This window comes from Haliaeetus leucocephalus, unplaced genomic scaffold, assembly GCF_000737465.1.
Source record: "Haliaeetus leucocephalus isolate CR32 unplaced genomic scaffold, Haliaeetus_leucocephalus-4.0 Scaffold687, whole genome shotgun sequence".
Taxonomy (NCBI): domain Eukaryota; kingdom Metazoa; phylum Chordata; class Aves; order Accipitriformes; family Accipitridae; genus Haliaeetus; species Haliaeetus leucocephalus.
This window is the reverse complement of record NW_010973123.1, coordinates 2,991,153-3,002,905: the sequence shown is the minus strand read 5'-3', so window position 1 is coordinate 3,002,905 and position 11,753 is coordinate 2,991,153. Positions and strand designations below refer to the sequence as shown.

Here is an 11,753-nt window from a genome sequence, read left to right as displayed (position 1 = left end):
TGTGCAGACCGTGCTGGGTACTGGTCTGTCAGTCATGGGTGGAAATGGGCTGCTGTCCCTGGAATTTGTTGTCAAGGAACCGCAGTGAAGGGAAGACCGGCTTCAGCAGTCCCACACTGTGTCTTGCACTGAGTGGAGCCATTCGTGTGTCTGTTGGCTGAATCGCTGTCCTGTGTGACGTGCCAGTTTGCAGCCCTAGTGCTCCCCGCCCTTAGAAACAGCCTGGCAGAAGTTAATGTAAAAAAGAGCAAAATAGCTATTCAGAAATAGCTTGGAAACATTGTGTAGAGCCCCTGGGTGGCTGTGCTTGGTGCTGTGCTTTTATGCGGAGCCTTTTAGGGTTGCTCTGGAGGCAATTCCAGAACATGGCTTTCTTCGTCATCCCTAGTCCCTGGTGGCTGATCCATGTGCTGCTGAATGCAAACAGAGAGGGAAGAAATGCCGGCAGGGCTGCAGAGGATGCAAAACACAGTGACTGTTGCATGAGCTGTCCATGCCGTGCCTCGCAGGACATGCAGCCTGGAGGGGGTGGCTCTGGCCAGAGCGTGGAGCCCAGGCTGTTTGCAAAATCAATCGGAATTAGTTAGGAAAGATGAACAGGGCGGGGGGAGCAGCTGGCAAAGTGGAGAGCCTGGGAAAAGAGGAGTCAGAAACTTCCCTGCTAGTTCGTCACTTGTGGACCTGAAGCAAAAGTTTGTGAATAAAAAAAGCAGTCTAACTGCTTTCCCAAAACGTGGCAGCCCCTTTGCCCTGCACCAGGGATGAGCCACTCTCCTTCATTCCTCCCACCACCACCCCGGTCTCTCGAGATGTTTTCAGTCCAGCTCCAAATAGCTCGGTTGCACCCAAACTTCAAGATCTGAAGACCAGGAAAAATGTAGGATTGAGTGAAACTAACAAAAGCTACACACCACCTCCCCACACACAGAGTTATCTCCATGAATTGCTGCTCAGGCTCAACAGCTGGAGAAGTGAGGACTTCCTGAAGTGGATGAGCACAGCAGGTACCTGCAGGCGGTCTGACCTTGCTTTGACCCACCGTGGTTGCAAATATCCCCTCCCTATGCCAATTTTTGTCTCTCTAAAGATTTGAGAGATACAGATGATGTTTGCCATGATGGTGAACTCTGATAACTGGTTTCTGAACTTCGTCTTGACCTCAGGATAAGCAGCTCCTGACTCTGTGCATTCATTTCTGACTCGGTAATGCTTAAATATAGAGCAGCCCTCGGGCTGTGATGAGTCACTCACTCCTAATGACACTATCAGACTGTTGGCAGCGTGCTCCTGTCAAACGGGAGGTAGAGCCGACTGCGCAGGCGGACACCCATCCTGCAGCAACACAGCTGGACGTGTGTGCCTGTGTCCCCCACGCTAATGGCAGCGAACCCCGTCCCAGATGAAGCTGGAAACCCTCTTGGCTTTGCATTACCAGCCACGCCGTATCGTGGGCATCCTGGGCTCGGCTTCTGGGAGGGAAGCGCGAGGGCTGGTCCAGCTCCTTTTGCGCATTTCTTTTTCAGAGCGCGCTGTCATAGGCAGAGATGCGTGGTCACGCGCTTTGCCAGGATCCTTCCCTTTGTGTTCTGCTGGGGACATGGGGGAGGACAGAGGATTGAGGGACTGAGCCCTTTTTCTGTCGGTTTTGGCCAGCTCAATGAGTTGCTGGTCGATGTTTAGGCACAGCCTAAGCAAGGGAAATAGGCAGCTGGTGGTTGAGGTTAGTGGGTAATCTGTGGTTGGTTCAAAGCCTGGCTCAGGAGCCAGATGAGCCACTGATTATCGGAACGAGAAATGTAGCTCGGTGATGAAATGTCCGAGTCCCTCACAGGGTCAGGTCAGAGTCCAGCAGCTGGAGGAGGATGGGTGGGTGGTTAAAGACTCTCCCTCAGGGGGACTGCACTCAAGTTTGTGGTCTGATCCAGTCTCTCCAGGAGTCCTGGGACAGATCACGTCAGCCTTGTGCTGCCTTCCCCCATCCGTAGGTGCCGATATTGTCAGACCCTTTCTTTTCTCTTCCTCTTGTCCTGCCCTGTGGCAATCTGCAGGCCTTTTTGCCCACCCCTGCCCCTAGCCTGCCTTGTTTAGCTGCAACTGCTGTAGTTCTTACCCAAGCGGGGTTCCTCCCATGGTCATGATCCCCTGTGGTCGTGGTCTAGTTGCAGCTGTGCTGGAAGAGCCCTGGATACCCAGGTAGGGTGGTGGGAAGCCACAGTGCGTAAGCACTGGTCATGGGTAGTGTGGGGCTGAACCACAATCCTCCCCTTCCTCCATGGGAGGGGGCAAAGGCCACCCAGGGCCGCCCCCAAATCCTGGGCAGGTGCCTCAGGCCACATGCAGAAGGTAGGGCAGCCCCTTTCTTGTCTCGGAAGGGCAGGCTGTGAGCTGCATCTTGCCCCATGAGGCTCCTGCGCTAAAGCACCTGCGCTGCTGGCTTGGTAACAGCAGCTTGGTGGCCAGGCTGGCAGCATTGAGTCTCACACCTACTTGCAAAGGGGCAGCCCCACTTCAGCCATTACCGGCCTGGGGTAAGGAAGCGGTGGCCCCAGGCCAAGAGGCTGGAAGGCAGCCCACAACCACCCCAAAAAGCTCAGAGGGTTGGCATGAGCAGCCCCATCCTCTGAAAGGACAGAGCCATCCCGCTGCTCACAGTCTCCCGGTGTTGACCCACCTTGCTGAGAGGGGCATGGGAGCAGTTAGCAGCATGCACAGAGTAGCTGGGGATGGAATCAATTCACGTTTCCAGAATAAAAAAATGCTGGTATGCTTTAGACTTATTTCCTACCCCGTGGCTGCTAAATCTGAGCACGTTAGCTGTGTCTGTGGGCTGCATGGGGAAGGGAGAGCAGTTCCCTAAATGCAAGCCAAGTGCTCCATCAGCAGGGCAAGGCTCCATTCCGCAGGCAAAAGGATCAAGGCTCCTAACCAGCCCTTGCTATGCTGTTTTGCAGGTTCCCAATGACCACAAATGACGTATGAGCTCCCCTGTTTTGAAAGAGTGAAGCACAGGAACAGCTGTAGTGTATAAACTGCAGAAGTCTTGATTAAGGAAGACACCAACCTGACCTTCCTGCATGTAAGCAATTAAGTGCTCCGTCCCTGCGTTGTGCTGCTGGTATCAGTTTTGCGGAACAGTCTGATCTTTCTTCTCCTCCCTAGAACTATTCAGAATGACTAGTTGTTTGACCTCTTGGCTTCAGGAAATGGAAGTATTTGTCATCCCTGGAAAAGGGTCTCTTAGCAGCTGACCCTTTGCTGTGCCTGTTTGGAGTTTCAAGCCAGGAGCTCGTGCGGTTCCCATGTCACTATTAAATCCCACACCACCTACTGCCATAAATCTAATGCGTGAGGGAGACAAAGGGGCTGAGCCGCACTCCTCCCCAAGAGCAGTTCAGCTCCTTCTCATAAATATTTGTGCACAACATGCTTTCAGCCCAGCATTCCCATCTGCCCTCCCCTTTTGTGGTCTGTTAGTGCTGCGTGTTTCCAGCTGAGACAGAAAGTTTGGGTCTGAGAATGTGTTCAATGGCAATTTGTGGTATGGGCATCTTCTGCACCTGCCTGCCTAGATTACGAAGTGAGCTGCTTTTCCAGGAAACACATCTGGTGATAAAAATCTATGTGGTCAGATTTAAAACAGCCATATACAAGGAGAGAGTGATGTGGAGGATTTTTCACTGCTAATGGCAGTGGCTTTTATTTTAAGCCCATTTTTTTACATTAAAAATTTTATTACAAAAAATTTAACAGTAAGGCAGTTTCTCAGTTGTCAGTCACTGTGAGCCAAACAGTTTTCAATCATCTTTAATACAAAACTAGATTGACACAGGAGCCATGCTCTTGATCCAAAAGCCCTTTTGAGAAATGAAGGGGTAAGGCAGAAAGCAGCAGCACCACCTGTGTGTAATCCCTTACACATTTACTGTTAGGTATGTGAATGCTACTGCAGTGGAGAAAGAGGAAATATGGATTGTCTGCAGTTTAAAAAAACAAGCTTACCCATTCTCTTCTAATAATCTGGAACGTTTTGGTCTGCTGTGCCTCAGCAGACTTGAGTTTTAGTTTTGAGGGTTGGTTGTTTTTTTGTTTTTTTTTTTAAACCAAGTGAAATTTTCCACTGTCAAAAGACAAACTATTTTTCTTCCCCAGAGAACTGCAAGTCATTGAGTAGTTCACTGCTTTAAAAAGTCATGCACTAAACCATTTTTACTCCCCAAGTAATGCCTCTTAAGAGACTGTTCTTAAAATGCTGTTTAACACTGGAAGTACTCAATGGTAGTTGAGGCAAGGGAGGTAACTGTTTAGCAAATTCCTCAGACATTCCACAACTTCTCTCAAGCTCGTCATTCATCTTTTGGTGTTGGCTGAACAGAGATCCAAAAAAACAAACCAACCCCATTGCTTAATGTAACAAAACAGTGATTTCTCATAGCCTCAACCCTTCCTTTCTTCATGCAACGTCTAAGAGACCATTGTGTTTTCTTCCACTAAGGCAGTACCTAAAGCAGTCACTGACACTTTTTACTCAGTATTTCTCTTTTACCTTACGTAAATTCTGTAGTTTTTAGCTTTTAATTGTTTTAATGTGTCAAGTAACTCCTCTGCTCACTTCAGAAAAAAACCCAGCTTTTCTGTAAAAGCAAAACCAGACGCTGTTTTCTAAACGTGTTTGTGGTGGCAATACATTGATTTCGTTTTGTGCTTGGTAACTGGGCAGCATTTATAGATGCCTCGGAGCTACCGAGAGAAATTAGTGCCCCAAAGGTACGGCTCCTAACACCACATTGTTCGTTCTGTTTTTTTACTTGCAGGAAAGGGGCAGGACTTACCTGCAGCCATGGCTGCCTTTTTTTGGAGCTTAAGAAAGTAAAACAGATGGGAAAGAGGAAACCATGGTTAGGAATGGAGATGGATGACACCATGTGAAAAACACAGGTAAGTAGAAATATTATAGGTGGTTGGTTTTTTTTAATGATTACAATTTAGTGATCAAAAATATGCTCTGCTAACCCATTTCTTTGGTGACTCTGTATCAGATACTGCTCTAGTGTACCAGCTATTTTGAATAAATGAGCAGTACAGATGTGACGTGGAACTACTTCTGGTTTTTCTTTTTATTTGTTTTCTTAAGTGCTGGATGGACTTGGTTTCACATCTGCCAAAAGCACAGGCAAAATGCAAGAAGGTGCAGGGCTAGAGGATAAACAGTTACGTAGGTCCCATTGCTAACAGGCTCAGTAGAAATTTAACAATGCACTTTCCAGCAAAGGTTTTAAAGTGTCTTCTGAAAGTATGCAGTTTCTCAAACTATAGTACCTTAAACTGCATTCTCAGTATTCCAGAGGTATTTCTAACACGTTAACAGTTGGTTTCATCTATGTTTTGGCTCAATTTTCAAGATTTTTTTGAGGCAGAAAATCCAATTAACTAGAATTGGAATTTTTCCCTTGGTAAAGACTTCAGGCTTGACCCCCAAATCAGTAAAACCGTCATTGTCCAGAAAATCAGACTGTTTAGGCAGAGTCTGGTGCAGCTCACTTTCGATTCTTATCCTCATGCTAGTGGAGTATTTAGACATTTTGCTAAAAATCCTGCTCCTGAAGAGAAATGGCTTAGGAAAGCAAACCCCCCCTGCAGCCTCTCCCCACCCTGCTTAGCTCTTCCTGTGCTGTGGGGCAGTGGGGATGGCAGTTGTTACTCCTCCCGCAGAAATCTGATGAGCAGAGCAAAAGTTCAACAGCTGCAGCAGCTCCAGTCTCAACTTCATCTCCCTGTATGGATGACTCATCACAAACTAAGGTCACTGAAAGTCCCCGAGTGAGTTCTTCCAGTGTGGGCACCGCTGACTTTGGGGATGCTTTTTCTGTGGGGGTGGCATGAATTGGAACAGCTCCAGCCCTGGCTCATGGGAAGAGCAGCACTGAAGTGAGCAGCACCAGAACCTCTGGAGGCTCTCACGAGTGCCAGCGACAGCTAAAGGAGAGGGGAGGCGGCGGGAGGCGCGTCGCTGCGGTGGAGGCGGCCTCTGCAAGGTGAGCAACACCAAACCATCCAGAGCAGGCACCTTCTCTGGCATCCTGTGCTAACCGTCACCCCGTGACTAATGGCCTGTCGCTGCTGCGGCCTGCATGCAGCATTTGTGGCAGAAAGAACAAACATTTGGAAAATAAAACACATCTAAAAAAGATTTAGGATTATAAATAGGCCATCTATTTCTCACACCACCTTGAGAACTGGGAGGACGAGGGTGGAGAGCATTCTGTAAGGACTCTGTATTACCTCATCACCTGAAGTCTCATAACCAATTTGAAATTCCACTGTCCTAAGGCACAATTATTTTGTTTAATGAGGATGGTAACATTCCCATCCCCACTGCCCAAGGAACAGATCTAAGAGTTGACTACTCAGACAGGATAAAAGCAGCCTTTGTTTATGTGGACAAACTTTAAAGGAAAAAAATGGAGGGAAGACAAGCTGCAACTGTTGTCAGGCTGCTCTGATGCAGGTGTGTTTGATGCAACACTGCTGAAGCATCTCATCTATGTGTATGTAACTGCTGGCTCACATTTTCAAGGTTAAGAGCCAAATTCCCCACAGAGGCTGAGAAGGAAGACAGTTTAAAAACTGGGGCTTTTGCGGAAGTGGAGAAGCAGGGTAAAACATTATAACAACCTGTTCCCCAGAGAAACACAAACCATGCCCACAGTTCTCAAGAGTAGTGGTCAGGCACTCTGGGAAAGCAAGGAGTCAAATGTCTGGAAGTTGAGGAATAGGAACCGGTTTAATTCAGCCTTCCTTAGAAGGGAGCCCTCCCGTTAAATCATCCCACCCTTAGCCGACTGGCAGTTGCGAGAAGGACTCTGAGCGAACAATCACTGGCTTTCCATGCTGATCAGAGGGGCGATGGTGAAGGGAACACCACACACAACACCACTGTTAGCTGTGGCCCTGATCTGTATTTTGTCCTTTTTTTTTTTTTTCTGTAACACTCATAGACCTTAATATACTCTGTTCATAAAACCTTAAGGGCATGTTTTAAGGGAACTAAAAGCATGTTTGTTTTGTCCACAGATGAAACACCGGTGTAGCTGAAGATTGAACCTGTAGTGGAGTGTTAGTCAATTGTAAACTGTAGGAGATGTGTGCATTTTACACAAACTGAATACAGAAGAGAAAGGATGAGTCTGCATCATTCCAACTCTGATAAAGCGCACGGCCTTCGGAATTCCTGTCCCCGCTCATGAAGCCATTTATTGGATACTGCAAAGACATAAAGGTGTTCGATCACTGCACCTGGTTAGCTCATGCTTCTATTTAAGCTAAATACATGCTATTGGCCAGCTTTCAGTTAAGCACAGGATTATCTTAATTTTCTAAAGTATTTTTATACACACACAAAGTAATGTGAAGTTGGTCTAATAGAACCAAGAGGGAAAAAACCTTCCAGAAGCTGCAAAATTACACAAGACTGTTGAAGTGGATATAGTATTATAGGTATTCTACATATATATAAAATAAAATATGCTAGTATATATAACATAATGTATGGAGAGAGAGAGAGATAAGCAGTAGATATAGCTTAGCTATGAAGTAGATTTCTGGCTCCTTTTTATTCCACCATGAAGTCCAGAGGAAAAAGAAAACCGAGACAACCCACCAACAAAGCCCCAGACCTCCAGGTCACAGGCAGCGAGAACAACGTGAGGCGTACTTACCCCATTTGTTTCCAACTAGTACTGGGCAGGCTGCGTGCCGCGTGCTGTAATCTCCTTCTCCGCTTGGAAAAAGATTGTACCAGAATACAGCTGTTCCCTGGAAATTGCAGCGGAAACCCTCAGCATTTTGCTCTGTGCCATACACGCTTTCACACCAACTTAATTAACGATAGGGCAAAGGTATGTGTATTTGTATTTATTTCAGACGTTCCTTTTAAACTGAAGGCTCTTTTCCATATTCTAACGTTTGCTTTCCTAAGGAGTGAGTCTCCTTTGACTCATTCTGTGTCTATATATTCTTGGCTGTTAATTTATTTTAAACCCTAAGCCAGTTTAATTCAACTGACCAGTTTTAGCAAGCAAGATAATTTACTAAAAATGAGCAGCAGGCCAGCAAAGACAGAACTCATTCGTGACCCTTCTGAGGGGGAAAAAAATATAACAGGAACACACAACTTCAGGGAGAATTCCCTACAGCCACCTCAAGACTAAACTTGCTTCCAGATTTGAGTATTTTCAAAATGTGTTTTGAAGCATTGTAATGTTTTGCAAAGTCTATGCATTAGAAGCAGTTAAGTCCAGAACGTAAACTATGCACTAACATGCAGAACATCAGAGGCCCTTGCAATCACCAGTACTGCTCCAGTTGCTTTGCTTAATTTTAAGTACCTCTGTGGTCCCATGAATGGTGCTCTCATCTTCTTTATATACACCCATTTCAAAGCTTCTTTTTAAACGTTTATACATTTGTTTGTTATATTTTTGAGTCAGTGGAGAGAGGAGTGCTTACACTGGATTAAAAAAACCCTGCTTACCTTTTTAGGCCAAACACTAGCTCCTACTTCAGGAAAGACGGTAGCTCCCCCTGCTGACACATCGCTCATCTGGAAAGGTGGGAAAAGGCACAGGTAAGTTGGAAGCTGACACATGCCTAAGCGTCACGTTTTAGTAAAATAGAATTAGGTTTCGGAACAACTTAATTTCTACCTCCCAATTAGCGAGCAAAGGCTGCGTGATTAACAGCCTTAAAAAAGGCTGAAACCCACCCTCTTTGTTCCAAGTGCAACAGCCAGCCTCGTCCCTGAACATTACACGCTGAAGTGTTTTGGCAATGGGCATGCTATAAATACTGATGAAGATATAAAAATGAATAGACAGTCAAGTAATTTAAGCTGATGCTCAACTCTGAAGAAAAAAACCCTCCTTCAGAACACATGGAAGAGCCATGACTTATGGTAAGAAGATACCCCCCCATATATTACCACTAAGTTAGCGGCTGCCTTCATTTGCAAGTCACTTCAGTAAAAAAAAAAAAACCAACAACAGAAAAACCCATAATGAAATCATTCAACAGTATAGAATATGCAGTGATAGATATTTTTGGCACCAGCACATAGCAGAAATATATCACTTACATAAAACAACCAAGTAGCAATTCTGTTGCCTGTTCCCAATTCCTTAAAAGCATCTGGCTCATCTTTCTGTGAATAAAAGCAAGCAGATTTAATAAGCATTTCATTTTGATTATTGAGAGGAGCCAGTGACATACAGCTGCAGGGCCAGCAGCAGACAAACTCATGCAGAAAAATTAATTCAATCTCTCTATTTGGAAGGAGGGGAGAATGCAATATCAGTGTATCTATTAATTTAAATAAACCAGGCACTTTAAAATTCTGTAGGACAGGGAGGGCACAAGCCCAAATTGCTAATGGGTAAGAACAGCTGTACTGTCTGAAAAGGAGTATATAAATCCTCTTTGCAGCCACAAAGTTAATTATTTAATTACACTCGCTTATCCCCCCTGCCCCCCCACCCCCATCTTGTCCTTGGCCAAGATAAGCAACAGGGAGGGCAGCCCTTCAGTCTCCACTTCACTGAGAATCACACTGAGCAGCAGGGGTGGCTCCAAGCATGCCCCAAGGGAAGCTCCTTTGCGGGGTGGTTCTGCCATTGTGGCCCTCACCCCCTTTCCTGCTCCAGCCTTTCTGACCTCGGGCTGGAGCTGCAGGTGCTGGCTGCTGTGCCAGGCAGGCTGCTGCTCAGCCTAGCTGGCTCCCTGGCACACAGGCATTTTAGAGTGCCATTAAAAATCCAAGGAGCGATTCATTAAGCAGCACACTATCCCATCCACAGAGTGTCTGTGGCAGTCGTTCCTGAAGCTTTCAACAGGAGTGAGGTAGGTCCCTGCCTAAACACATGAGAATGCGGGTAGTGGGGCTGCGACACCACCAGCCTGGCACTGTGTCCTCTTCCCTGCCACACTCCATCACCCTTGCTCTTTCCTTACAGCTGGGAAGGAGGGAGGGAGGAAGCCGAGTGCACCTCAGCAGAGCCGGAGCCTGTAACAGGCTAACCAACTAGACAAGAGAGCTGTTTCGTGACCAAGAGGGGTTTTATCACTTGACAGAAAGAACAAAACCCCATTTTGATGGGTTATGATACCAACTTTTGTCACACGTCTATTTTTACTTCTAGAACCCAGCCCCTGTAACCGCTATTTGTGTGCACTAAAATTCCAGCCATCCTTACTCCCAAAATTAACCCATGCATTTCCAAACAAAAACTGTTAATCCTTTGCAATGCTTTTGAGCATGTGCTTACAGAGCAGAGATTCTGATTAAAGAGTTGGTGGCTTGGAATCACAGTGTAAAGTGAATGTGAAGGTGTTAAATCACACATAAGTATGCCCAATAAATAACCAACTGAATTCAGTGGCATTATTTCCAGCAGTCCGCATTTTACGCTGCAATAAAAACAGGTCAGGAATTTAAACCAAGTTAAAAAAAAAAAAAAATGATGGGAAGATGAGAAGACCTTGGTAAGCTTTTTCCAGTTTTGGGAGTCCGCTAGCAATCAGCATGTAAACTTACAGTAACAGAGCACTTCTTACTTGTATTTTCAAAATTTCTTCAACAGCATGCAAGATGCCTGCATCTCGGCTCTGGGGAAAGGAGTTCTCTCTCCACATCACAAGCCTACACGGTAAGCTGCAATGCAAGTTTTCCTATGCTGCCTACAAAGCCTTCTTCATAAGAAGAGGGCACTGAGCTCTCACTCGTGCAGCCGCGTTTGCCTTACTCCACAACGCTCTGCAGCTATGTCAGCTTCCAGCTTCAGTGCCTGGATGCACATTAGCTGATGCCACCATCATCTGCTGCACCTGTCAGGAGCATGGGACATACACCAAGTTTTTATACAGTTTAGCTGTACATCCTTCAGTGATTTTTAAACAAAATGGCTTTCCAGGGCCAGTACCATGGCCAGCTGGAGTATTTCTAAATGTTTCCTCAGTTTTAGAATAAAGCTAATGCCCTGTGCTCTGTCAAGAACTATCAGTCATCTCAGAATAATTCTTTTTAAATTATATTTTTGAAGAAAAACCTTGTTGCTCTGTAATGCCTACAACATGTATCAGTTCAGCTGGTGGTTTAGAGGGCTTTCTCCACTAACATGGATTAGAAAAGTTGAAGAGCTACAAAATTTAATACACATTAAAGAGTAACAATGGTGCCACAGCCAAGAGGCCCAGGTTTCACCAGGTGTCTATCTCTCCTCCATCTCTTTACTTGCCCGTGCAAAGTCAAAGTGGGGTTCATACTGTCCTCCCACTCCATAATTTGCCACCTGAAAAAGAGAAACACAGTGCTTGTGAAGAAGAAAGAGGTGGAGACAGAAAACAGGACTTACCCTTCCAAAATCAAAATGAGGCTCATACTGGCCTCCTACTCCGTAGTTGGCTACCTACAGTGAAAGGAGAAGCACAAAATCTAGTAAAGCAGTATTTTACCCGGACAAGAATTTGACTGCCATTTACAGCCTTTTGACAGATGAAGTTTAAAGATCAAGCCATAGGAAATTGCAAGTCTCTGCCAGCTGAACTGCACTGTATGCAGCAAAGTCCTACCGGCTTTATACACAGACAGCTCTGACTGCACCCAGACTCCTCATCAGTGTACAAGAGCCAGAACCTGGCACTGAGCTTTAGGCTTTCAGCCTGCCTTTGCAGTTCTTGCCTGCAAAGCTGCAGCTGAACTTGCC

At 46.0% G+C, this 11,753-nt stretch overlaps 1 protein-coding gene across 9 annotated transcripts in view; it reads right to left on the bottom strand.

The window, feature by feature from the left end:
• Nucleotides 1–5,636: 5,636 nt before the first annotated feature.
• Nucleotides 5,637–11,753, bottom strand: part of P4HA1 (prolyl 4-hydroxylase, alpha polypeptide I) — a 28,657-nt gene continuing 22,540 nt past the window's right edge. For 3 of the 9 annotated variants that reach the window (XM_010579904.1, XM_010579902.1, XM_010579905.1), the window contains exons 10-14: nt 11,286–11,339; nt 9,131–9,196; nt 8,531–8,599; nt 7,716–7,812; nt 5,637–7,260 (exon numbers count right to left, since the gene is read on the bottom strand). In XM_010579904.1, coding sequence (XP_010578206.1) covers nt 7,190–7,260; nt 7,716–7,812; nt 8,531–8,599; nt 9,131–9,196; nt 11,286–11,339 — 357 coding nt within the window. In that variant the 3' untranslated portion in view covers nt 5,637–7,189. Of the gene's footprint in view, nt 7,261–7,715; nt 7,813–8,530; nt 8,600–9,130; nt 9,197–10,605; nt 11,457–11,753 lie in introns of those variants that run through there. The other 6 variants (XM_010579903.1, XM_010579901.1, XR_775173.1 and 3 more) reach the window with 5 other exon arrangements.